Below are 12,279 nucleotides of genomic sequence, written 5' to 3' on the forward strand. Positions count from 1 at the left end.
AGTCACACATTTTGATAGGAAGAATGGATGCATGAAACATTTTCCAAATGGGAAGAAATTCAGAAGTCTGAAGTGCAAAGAGACTTGAGAGTTCTAGTCCAGGATTCTCTCGAGGTAAACTTGCAGGTTGAGTTAGTAGTTAGGAAGGCAAATGCAATGATGGTGTTTATTTTGAGAACTCCTGAATATAAAAGCAGGGATGTACTTCTGAGGCTCTATCAGGCTCTAGTCAGATCACATTTAGAGTCCTGTGAGCAGATTTGGGCCCCATATCTCTGGAAGGATGTACAGACCCTGGAGTGTGCTCAGAGGAGGTTTATGAGAATGGACCCAGGAATGAAAAGTTTAACTTATGAGGAATGTTTGAGGACTCTGGGTTTATACTCAATGGAGTTTAGAAGGATGAGGGGGGATCTAATTGAAACTTACAGAATACTGAATGGCCTGGACAGCATAGATTTTGGGAAGATGTTTCCATTGGTAGGAGAGACTAAGACCTGAAGGCATAGTCTTAGAGTAAAGGGAAGACTCTTTAGAACAGAAATAAAGAGAAACTTCTTCAGCCAGAGAGAAGTGAATCTATGGAATTCACTGCCATAGAAGGCTGCGGAGGCCAGGTCATTGAGTATATCTAAGACTGAGATAGATAGATTCTTGAGTATCAAGGGGGCCAAGGGTTACGGGGGAAAGTGGGAGAATGGAGTTGAGAAACCTATCAGCCATGATTAAACGATGGAGAAGACTCAATGGGCTGAATGGTCTAATTTCTGCTCCTATGTCTTATGGTCTTATGGTAACATTTCGAGTCCAATGACCCTCTCTTCTGAAGAAGTGCTGCTGGAACCGAAACATTAACTCTGCTGTCTCTCCACAGATGCTGACAGACCTCCTGTATTCTCTAGCGTTTTCTGTTTTGGTTTTAAATTTCTAGCATCTGCAGTTCTTTGTTTTATACTGCTGTGAGGATAATAATTTGAGCAAAGTATCCAAGAACCACTTGTAAGCTTACTGTCTACTTATAATTGAACTTTCCTTGCAGATGGCTCATTGTTAATCAAAATATGCTTCTAAGTGTCTACGAGAGTGACTGGTATTTTGGGAAAAGGAACTGTGCTTTGCAAAAGGTGAGCTACTCATACAGAAATGCCCAGTATGTTGACTAAAGGATGAATGCAGATTGGGGGTCTTTTTTCAAAGACCACGCTCGGACATTTAACATTGATTGGAAGAGGCACACAAGAATCTCAATTCTTTATCCTATCTAAATGTGGCTCTCCTTCAGGTTAACTCAGACCATCTGCCCACATCTTGGATTGTGAATTTAGGAGATTTATTTAAAATGATGGGTGTCCTTTGAATTAAGGTGTAAGTGGTAGAATGGACTCATAACTAGCTCAATAACAGAATGTTTCTCAGATTGCAATCTGGATTGCCGCAGTGCTCCCCAGAGTCTGCATTAAAGTATTACTTTTACTTATTCAGTCACGGGATGTGACTGGGCCTGGGCCTGGGTCTGGTTGTCCTTGAGAAGGTGGTGGTGGTGGTGAGCTGCCTTCCATGTGCTGTAAGCAGATTCACGGTGGCTCAGTGGCTAGCACAGGAGTGCTAGAGACCCGGGTTCAATTCCCGCCTCAGGTGACTGACTGTGTGGAGTTTGCACATTTTCCCTGTGTCTGCGTGGGTTTCCTCCGGGTGCTCCGGTTTCCTCCCACAGTCCAAAGATGTGCAGGTTAGGTGAATTGGCCATGCTAAATTGCCCATAGTGTTAGGTGAAGGGGTAAATGTAAGGGAATGGGTCTGGGTAAGTTGCGTTTCAGTGGGTTGGTGTGGACTTGTTGGGCCGAAGGACCTGTTTCCACACTGTAAGTAATCTAATCTAATAATGCTGACAGGGAGGAAGTTCCGGGATTTTGACCTAGTGACAATGAAGGATCAGCGATAAATTTCCATGTCAGGATAACCAGTAGCTTGGAGGGAACTCTGCAGGTGATGGTGCCCCTATAGACACTGCTGCCTTTGTCCTTTTAGATGCTAGTGGTTATAGGTTTGGAGCATGGTGTCTAAGGAGCATGGGTGAACATCTGCAATGTAGATGGTACATGTTGCTGCTACTGAGCCAGTTCTTAGATGCTGCAGACTCAGGTGTAGGGAGCAGCTTTATAAAGATTGCAAATGATATGAAACTTGGCTAAGGTACAGACAGAGACAAGAATATTTATAGGGTTTCAGATGCTGGTACAAAAGAAGATATGATGTGCACTTATAAAACACTGGCTCAACTCTAGTAATGTGTCTGCCTGAAGTATTGGGCACCAGACTTCAGGAAAGATGTAAAGATTTTATCAAAGACTCAAACTATGAGAATTGTTCCAGGATCAAAGGTTTTCAGTTACATAGATAGATTAGTAGAAATTTGGGTTGGACCCCTGAGAGAAAATAAGATTAAAAGGACATTTGACAGACGTGTTCAAATTCAAGAGACATCAAGACATATTAAATAGAGAGAAACTACTCCCATTGGTGGAGGCTAACTGAATAACGTGAATGGCAAAAGAACGAAAGGTGACATTTCAGACTGCAAGTGATTCCATTCTAGAATATACTATCTGAACATACAGAGGAAACTTGTCAGTTATGGCTTTCAAATGGAATTGGACAAGCATCAGAAATGAAACCAGGAAAAGTGGGATTAGCTCACCTCCAGGCACCCTAAAGCCTGTCCATCATCTACAAGTCGGGAGTCAGAAGTCATGATATGGAGGTGCCAGTGTTGAACTGGGGTGTACAAAGTTAAAAATCACACAACACCGGGTTGTAGTCCAACAGGTTTATTTGGAATCATTAGCTTTTGGAACACTGCTCATTCATCAGTCAGGAGTGTGATGGAATACCTCCCAGTTGCTAGGATGAGTGCAGCTCTAACAACATTTGAGAAGTTTCACACCATCCAGGACAAAGCAGCCTAATTTATTTGCACCACATCCACAAAAGTCCACTGTCTTCACCACCAATGCTCAGTGGTGGCATTGTACTATCTACGAGATGCACTTCTGAAAATCCTTAGACAGCACCTTCCAAACCCACAACCATTTCCACCTAGAAGGAATCCCAGATGAAGGGACTATGCCTGAAATGTCGACTCTCCTGCTCCTTGGATGCTGCCTGATCTGTTGTGTTCTTCCAGTGCCACACTTTTTGACTCTACCTACAACACATGGACTTTAGTAGTTCAAGAAGGCAGCTCACCAACACCTTCTGAAGGGTAAATAGGGGTGGGCAATAAATGCTGGACCAGCCAGCAACACCCATGTCCCAGGAGTACTAAATTGCTCCTGCAGAGAGCTGACAAGAATTCATTGAGCTGAATGGCATGTGCAGTATCTATTCAATGATTCTATGCGGTGGACCGAGATATGGCCGATGGTCCTCAATGTGGAGAAGTGTGAAGTGATACACTTTGAGAGGACCAATTTAGAAAGAAATTCTTCTCCAGTGGAATGGTTTTTATAAGCACAAACAAGTTGAAAGATGAAGGGATGAGGAACACGATGATGGGAGAGCTCAACAAATTTAGAATGCTTTGGAAGAGAGACGATTTAGAGGTAAATTAATAGAGGTTTTCAAAATGGTGACAAGAACTGTTCCTCAGGTGAGTGTTTCAATAACTAGATATTGTAAAACCATTGGAAATACGACTGGGTGACAGATGAGGCAGTTGTTTCTACAATTGACTACAGTCTCAATGTAATGATTCTAAGGACAAGAGAGTAACCAAACAAGCCTGTCAGAAGTGAACAAGTGGGAGCAAACATTTGACGGTGTCAGTGAATTCAGGTTTTACTAATGGGATTGAAGATGGCGGTAAAAACGAGAGTCTCCCGTTGTTATATACAATCGTCGCGGCACAGAACAGAACCATTCAGTCCATGCTAACTTCCTCTCCGTCTCATTTCCCCGTCCTATCCCTGTAACCTCCTTCAAGTTGCCCAATTCGATTTCCTCCAGAAATCAACCTTCTCTGCTTCCACCAGTCTCCTCGGCGAGGAATCCAGGTCATGACCACTCGTTGTGTCACGGGAAAGTTCTACCCCCGCCGCCTTTGCACATCTTTCGGAAAAGACTAGTTTTCTCATCGTGTATTTCCAGGGAACTCTCGAGTCTGGACTGTGAAGAGGTGTTGGTAGAGGCGAATCATAAAAATACATGGACACTTGCACCAAAAACCTGACAAATGTGTCTGTCTGGCACAGATCAGGTGTCGAAGAAACTGGCCTGAACCCACGCCGCTTTTCGGTTCATTTTTAGGAGATGTGGGTTCGTGGAAAGGGCGGACTGGCGTCTGTCTGTTTTGTGTGCTGTTTACTAATCCACTCCCAGTTGCAGACACACACACGGCATTAAGTCCAAGTGCAAATGCAGACAACAATCGCTGAGAAAAGCCATAGGCTTCCTTCAGCTGGTTGGCGGACAGCCCTTCTCCTGGACAAACCGTGACCAGCCAGGCACAAAGAACAGAGCAAAAAAAAACGCTGCAACTCATCTCTCCCCTTCCTCCCACAACCTCCCCTCCTGGGGAAAACCTCCTATAAAGAGAGGGGAGGGTAAACCCATTTAGCAGCAATTCCAAATCACTCGCATCACGCTTTCCCTCGGAGCTCTGAGAGGATCTAACGCCCGAAAAATCGCGTTTACATAATGGGATTTGTATGCAGCTTGAGGATAATAAGACTCTTGATGTGTGTATGTGTGTGTGAGGGGGGGGTGGGGTGCAGGTTGGAAACTTCGCGGTGCTTTCCTATTTGCATACCGTTTTCGCCTCTTGCATTAATCTTCACACTTGCCGCGAAAACATTCGTATATTACACCTCAGCAGCATCGCGTTTATGAAAGAAGTGGGCGATTTCAGACGGGGCCGGGGAGAGAGAGGGTTGTATCAGTTCGGGTCAAAGTGAGGTTAGGCTTTACAAGAGCAGATTACCTTGTAAAGTCTGTCTGCATACACAGACACCCCTTCCCCCAATTACAGTCTCCCTTTTTTTTGTTTGGATTCCTCGCAAGGAATGAGGGATGTGTGTATACTAAGGGCAAGGGGAAAGAAATGTAATCAAGGTTACTGCATCCTGTTTCCCTTTGCGTTGATTCCCCTCCCCACCCCCAGCCTTGCAAATCGGTATTGAATTCTCAGCAGTGTTAGCCCCTCTATTGACAAGCTTAAGCTGTTTGAAAATCTCACTCTCTCTTGACAACTTTAGAAACTTAAATGCTTTCTCTTTTTTTAAATAAAAACAAATGGTTCGTTTCACCAAGGCACAAAGGTGGCAATTGTTGTGACGTCCGTTTGCATTGGCAAACAGTTCAGGCTTTAGCAAGACTTCGATTCCTTGTAAAATGACTGCGTCTTCAACAGTGTATTGAGTCCGGTTAATTTTATGTGAAATACAGAATAGAAAACGCTGGGGAAATTAAGCGGGAACATCGACAGTCAGAATAGAGCTGAATCCCTGCTCAGAGGCTGCCGGAGCTGCTGAGTATTTCCAGTATTTTGGGCAATTTTATGATGTCAGGTATTCCACATCCACAGTATCTGACTTTGCATTGATTATTTTCAACTGCTTTTATCACTGCCTCCTTTCCTTGATTGATTAGTCAAAGGGGTGCAAAATGCAAAGTGTTTGTGACTCTTTTTTTGAGCATGAAATACAGTTTCAGAGACTTTACAAGGTCTCCTTTCCTTCCTCCTCCCATTTCCTGCTCTCACTTCCAACATCACACAACGCCAGGTTAAAGTCCAACAGGCTCATTTGGAAGCACAAGCTTTCGGAGCGCTGCTCTTTATTCAGATAGTTTTCATGAAGGAGCAACGCTCAGAAAGCTAGTGCTTCCAAATAAACCTGCTGGACTTTTAACCTGGTGTGGTGTGCTTTTTAACTTTGTCCATCCCATTCCAACACCGGCTCCTCCACATCATCACTTCAGACAAACAGAGCCTTGCCTGACCCACGTGCGCGTTCCACGCTGTGCCCGCCCATTCCTACCCTACTAGCCAATGGCAATGTGGGTTAACCCACACTGTGTTTCTACTGGACAGTGCTTACGTCAATAATGGATTGTGTATCCCTTACAGCCCCGCCAATCGCCCTGCAACTGATGTCATTGTCACTAGCCCCGCCTACAGACCGACACGCAATTGGTTCGATTCCACCAGGGCGCATCCAATGGCAGAAGGAGGTGCCCTCAGGGCGGCGCAGCGATGTGCCGATTGGCTGGTGTCCCCCTTTTTTCCCCCCCACCCGTCAATCACAGAAGGCGGACCGGCCAGGGAGAAGCGGGCCTCCCGTCTGCTTCGGTGACGTCATGGAGGAGCACCCGCACACCAGGCGTCCCGCCCCACGCCACGCCGCCGGGGTACCCATTGGTCGAGCGGGGCCAGTGGGGCGTGGACTGCAAATGCCTGGAGGCGATTGGTGCGGGGGCCGGTCGATCAGGCGTCTGGGGGCGCGGCTAAGGCTGGATGATTGACAGTGACGGAGGTTTGGTTGCGGCGTCAGGGGGCTGCGCTACTTGATTGTGTGAGTGTATCGAGTGTGAAGCAGACACAAAGTAGCACTTGGTGATTCCGGAGCCGGCAGAGCAGTGTCTGTCTGTCTGTGTGTGTGTGAGAGAGAGAGAGAGAACCACGGGGACCGGCCGGACTAGCAACCCCCTCACTCCCCTGATTATGGTTTCTCACAACTGAGAGACAGACACCCAGTTCCCTGCCCTCACCCAGGGGCCAGCCAACATCACTCAAGTCAGCGAAGGCTCCTCTCCCAACCCCGGGGGGCGCCTGGCTGCATTTATTGAACCCCTTTTTCCAATTTTTTTTTCTAACTTATTTCCCCTCCCCTCTTCAAATATTAAATGTACAACTTGATGGGTCTGAACAGCACAGCCGCAACGAATCAGCCCAATGTCTCCTGCACATGCAACTGCAAACGCTCTTTGTTCCACAGTATGGAGATCAGTAAGTAGACGAAACATTCTTTTAATTAAAATATTGTTCCCTTCGATGTTCGTAATGTTGCTGGTGGTTTTAAAAATAATGCTAGTGGATGTTAGCTTTTGCACTAAAGTGATTCTCTCTCTCCCCCACCCCCCTTTAAGAGATGGGGATGATGGGGGGGGGGGGGGGGGAATGTCTGTCTGGCTGTGTTGTTAATTAAGACGGCGTCCCTTGAGCTCTCAGACTGCCTGGAGTTTTCGTTCCTGTCAGAGTTTGTGGTGTGTGTGCGTGTCCTCTTTTTTTTTAAAACAAGGAGGAAAAATTAAGTTGTCTTTTCTGCTTTTAGTTGTTTGACTTTATTTGTGCGTCTCTGCTGTTTCCCTCACTTTTTTTTGTTTCGATGAGGACGGATCTTGGAATCTGTCTTCTGTTGTCGCCACCCCCGCCTCTTGGCCAAGTTCGAGGCCACAGAGAGAGAAAAAAACAGCCAAGACCCTGACTTCCTTTTTTTAAAAAAAAGTCTCATTTCTTCCTTTCCTCCCCCCACCCCCACCAAAAAGAGCGCCCGTTTCTTTTCCAGAAAAGCTTTCACCCTCTTTTTCGGCTTATTTCTTTTCAAAAACAAATATTTGGAGTTTTGTTTCGTGTAGAGTCGTCTGAGTCAATCAGCAGCTTAGCGCTGGACTGACTCATAGTCAGGATTGTCGCTCAGTTTCGCATGAATCTCGCCCAGTCTCCCCCCACCCCATTCCCCGCTCGTTTCGTTTCTTTCTCCGTCCGTCATTTGATTTGTGTGAATATTTGGCTTTTGTGTTTTCTACACTCGATTAGAGTCAGACCTACTGTATCATTAGATATCCTTTCATGCGGTGTTTTTCAAGCATTCTGTCAGCAAGCTGTACAATTTCTTACAATTCAGTGAAGAAAGAGAGAGCAAAGGGGACCTAATTTAAACAAAACAGCTCAGCCCTTCTTCCTCTCTGCCTTTTTAACGTTTGATGAAAGGAGTCTTTCGTCTAAGAGCTGGCCTCACTGAAGGGTAACTTGGGAGGCCCCAAAGCCCTCTGAAATACACTTTTTGTTATTTTTAATAACTTGGGTAAAATCGAGTTGCACTCTGATCAAGATAATAATGGATTTTACTATTGGTTAGAATAGGCAGTTGTCCTTCCTAGAAACTGTTTCAATCTTGGAATAATTAAAATCACTCAACTTGAGACTTCAGATGTCAGTCTGTTTTCTTTGGGATGCTTTTAATGTTTTTCTTCAGCATCAGCATATTAGTTATTGAACGCTAGTGATCTAAAATCGAAAGGTTCACTTAAGATTTCTGACTGTAACTTTTAAATTTTTTTTTGCTTATTTGGATTGAAGTGGAGCTTACTGAGTGTGTACATTCCTCACCCCCATCTGATGCTATGGAGTACTGTTTCTTGGGAATGATGATGCACCTAATCTTGCAGAGGTGGGTCCTAAATTTTTTTAGGTCCCAGTCATTCAACCAATTACTGCTGGTCTGTGTGGATTAGCTGCGGTGGTTTTAAACAATTGCAGTTCACCTTTTGTGTGATGTCAGGGGCACAGGACAAGGTTGCCGGGTGTTGGGGCACAGCAGAACCTAGTTTAAGGACTTTGCTTGAAATAGCTTTTTGGCAGGGTCGGCAATACCCAGTTCTCTTTAACAGTCACTGTCACAATGTATGGATCCGGGCTCATGCACATCATTTTTTCCATCTGCCACGACTTTTCAAATCGGGATCCACCTGTCAGCCTTCAGATGTTCCTCAGAGAGTTGCGGATTAAGATATCATGTGCATTTTTCTCCCCGTTTTAAAATATGCCTTTCAGATACCGTTTTTGACATGGGCTAACATGAGCTTTTTAAATTATTGTTGATCATTTTCAAGCATCTGTTACCCAGTGTGCAATGTGGCCCTGTGTCTGTGGATTTTACTACTTTTTCATTTCAATTGTCCATTAGTTATGATCTATTACCATACATCTTTGTGCTCTATATTTAGAAAAAATGTAAAGCCCAGGTTGTAGCAGATGAACTGATGTGTGCTCTCCAGACAGCCCTATTTGCTGATTTTATGAAGTGGTGTTAATGTTTGGGTGCAGGACTACTCTCACCTGCTGTGTCAGTCTAACAGGTTTTGTCTGTTTTATCAAATTTGACATCTGTGTTGCAAACTGGGTACGTGTGACTCCCCTGACTCTCGCCAGGATCTGTCCATTGGTGTCTGTAATTTAACCTTGGGGTGGAAATATTACATTCGCTTTCACATTGTTCTGTGGTCAAATACACCTTCAGTTGCCGATTGTTCTAATCAACATTCTGACTAACTATGGCAGTGTGAATCCTGAAAACTTTTTCAGATTCTGGTGACTTTTCCAAATCTGGTTAATCTATGATCCTTTGAAAGCACATCCAGGTGCGTATGTGTAACAAATAATATCCCTTTTATTAAAGCATTCCTTTAGGATTGAGCAGTCTTCTCAGGTTTGGGGTATCTTGCCTATGAGATAGGATCATGCTTTCTTTCCTATTATGTTTATTCTGTTTTGCGTTTTTACATTTTGATTTTTGTTCCTAATGCTTGTATCATTAATCAGCAAAACAGTAATTAGTTGCTTTTGCAAAGACCGTTGTCTGCACAAGCAATTATGAAAAATAAATCATATGACTTGCCAAACCATCAAATTTATTTTAAGATCATAACAAATCCACCTGGACCAAATCTGCTGGTAAAAGCCTTGATTGCCCTTCTGTCATGCTCTATTTTAAGGGCATCATTGAGACGAGTGAGAGCTGTTTAAGTTGACTAGCACTCCTGTTTCATCTGACTCCGTTAGAATTAAACTCTGCAGTGAACCATGGAAGCCAAGACACATCAGGGCAGTTCATTACTGTCCAAAGTGGTAATGTGGCAATGAATGCCTGCTGTAAGGGGGTGGGGGGTTGCCTGTTGATGTGGCTTGGATCAGCATTCTGTATCCTCAGCGATTGAAGAGATTTGGCAGACAGCCCCCTCTGCCAGTCAGTAGCAGGCTGTCATGTTCCCAGCAGCAAAGCTAATCCAAACCAGAATTTGGCAGAGACCAGTGGTGTGGAACCCGAGTCCTGTTGGGTCCCGTTGGGTCAAGTTTCTGTTTGGAAATGAAAGCATCACTGGTTTCTGTTTCTCCAGTTTTTCTACCCCCTTCAGCTTCTGAGTGATTTTTCTTTTGTTAGTGTACAGTAGGCAGTGGGATACCAGTACCTCGCCCCCTTGGTTGTTCCGCATTTCTGGTGATGGACAAGTGATTGTTCTCGTAGTTAGTTTGACTGCAGCACCTACAGCACTGAAGATTAACCCTGTCTGAACTTGGAATCCACACATGCTTCTCTTAACAAGGTGACCAGTAGGAGCAGGATTGCTGTTTTTTAAGCAACATCTTTTACCCTATCATCACGCCATCTCCACACGTGTCTGCCGATATGGGAATCAATTGAATCTCCACTCATTTTGTTTATTATTTCATCAGCACTACCGGCACAGCCATTTATTGTCTGTCTCTAATTGCCCTTGAACTGGTTAGGTAAGCTGCTTCAGAGGACACATAACAGCCATCTATTTAACTGTGGGTCTGGACTCTCCTGTGAAATAGATCAGATAAGAATGGCAGATTTCCTTCTCTACAGGATATTAGTGAACCTGACGATAGGGATTTTTACCACAACTGACAATAGTGTCAGTCATGTGGAATCTGACTTTCACTTCCACATTTTGTTAACTAAATTTAAATTCCACCAACTACTTGTCCCCGTAGCACAGGCCTCTGAATTACTAGACCAAAGCTGTGAGCATTATGCCACCGATTTCCTGGCCTTTCTTAAAAAAAGAACACTTTAATGCTGATCTTGGGAATTTATTTTAGTTTGGTGAGTTTTATCTCAACTTATTCAATGGGGTAATGGTTAAGGTTGCTGGCTCAAGTTACCTACTGTCTGGTTAAGAATTAGTGTTGCAATGTCTGTTTTGGCAGCTTGACTGAGAGACTTATTTTAGTATCTGGTGCAATAATTGAATTGTATCGTACCAAGAAAGCCGGCTGTTTGACTCAGCTATCCAATTATTCCTGCTCCCCTCCGCTAAATGCACAGTACATTTTTAGTTGTCAAAAAATACAGCAGATTCCCTTTTTGGAAATGACTATTGGATCTGCATCCACCTGGCTTTCCAGCAGTGCATTCCAGATTGTTATTTGCTGCATATTTTGAAAATAAATAATATCTTTCCTCTTGCATGTTTCCCTATTATCTTCAAGCTGTTCTCTCTGGTTTTGAACCTATTTTTAACCAGTTTCTTCTTGTGCACTCATGTTGACATCCCATACAACTTTGAGTGAATAAGGTTGGCGGGGGTGGGGGAGTGGGGGAGTTGGGGGGGGGAGTGGTGAACGTTGGAAGGGATGGGGAAATATGGGAGGAGGCGGCAGGAGAGCGGTGAAGATGGGAGTAGGGGAGACAATAGGGTGACTGGAATAGATTGAAGGATGAGGTAGAGGAGATGCGTTGGGTGGCAGGAGCAGAGGGAACTGTGGAGGTAGAGGGTCAATTTGAGTCCCCTGCAAGGTGTGACCAGAAGAACTCATTCTGCTTCCCACCAGTGTTTGGAGAGCTGGCCTTCTTTGCCAATCACCTACACTGTTCAGACACTATGACTGCTGTGTGCATCTCTTGGACTCCCATTGTGCCAATGTACACATCATGCGCAGAGGGAGCAATGACATTGAACTACCTTCACATCAAAGATTAAGCTTCTCCAAATGACAGTCTGTGTCACACTGACCCTTGTATTGAAGCAGAGAAAAAAAAGTATAAAAATACTGATAACTGTTCTTTGGATTAATGTGGCAGCCATTTTTCACATAGCAAGATCCCACAAACAACAATGAGCTGAATGGCCTTTAAGGAGTTCCTTTTGAATGGCCCCTGCAATCTGTTGTAGCAAGCAGATAAGGTCAGGGTTTAACTTCACATCTGAAAGATGGCACCTCTGACAGTACAGTGCTCCCTCAGTGTTGCACTGAAATGTCAGTATCGATTATGTGCCCAAGCACCACTGGAAGTTGACGGTGCAGTCTTCTCTCTCACACGATGTGCGCATGCATGGGTTTATCCAGTGTCTTTGCTGGCATTTACCACTTAATCAATACCTTTGCGTGAGATGATCTGGCAATTCATTTGATTTATATTATTTATTTGGACCTTGCTTTCCACCAACTGTCATTTGTCTCTTACTATGCTTCAA

General features: G+C 44.4%; 1 protein-coding gene across 2 annotated transcripts in view; it reads left to right on the forward strand.

Annotated features, from left to right (window-relative positions):
• The first annotated feature begins 6,577 nt into the window (after nucleotides 1-6,577).
• LOC132822876 (protein TMEPAI-like) overlaps nucleotides 6,578-12,279 on the forward strand; it is a 91,587-nt gene continuing 85,885 nt past the window's right edge. For both annotated transcript variants that reach the window (XM_060836258.1, XM_060836259.1), the window contains exon 1: nucleotides 6,578-7,003. In XM_060836258.1, the coding sequence (XP_060692241.1) occupies nucleotides 6,901-7,003 (103 nt within the window). In that variant the 5' untranslated portion in view covers nucleotides 6,578-6,900. The remainder of the gene's footprint in view (nucleotides 7,004-12,279) is intronic.

The sequence above is a fragment of the Hemiscyllium ocellatum genome, chromosome 15, assembly GCF_020745735.1.
Source record: "Hemiscyllium ocellatum isolate sHemOce1 chromosome 15, sHemOce1.pat.X.cur, whole genome shotgun sequence".
Lineage (NCBI taxonomy): Eukaryota > Metazoa > Chordata > Chondrichthyes > Orectolobiformes > Hemiscylliidae > Hemiscyllium > Hemiscyllium ocellatum.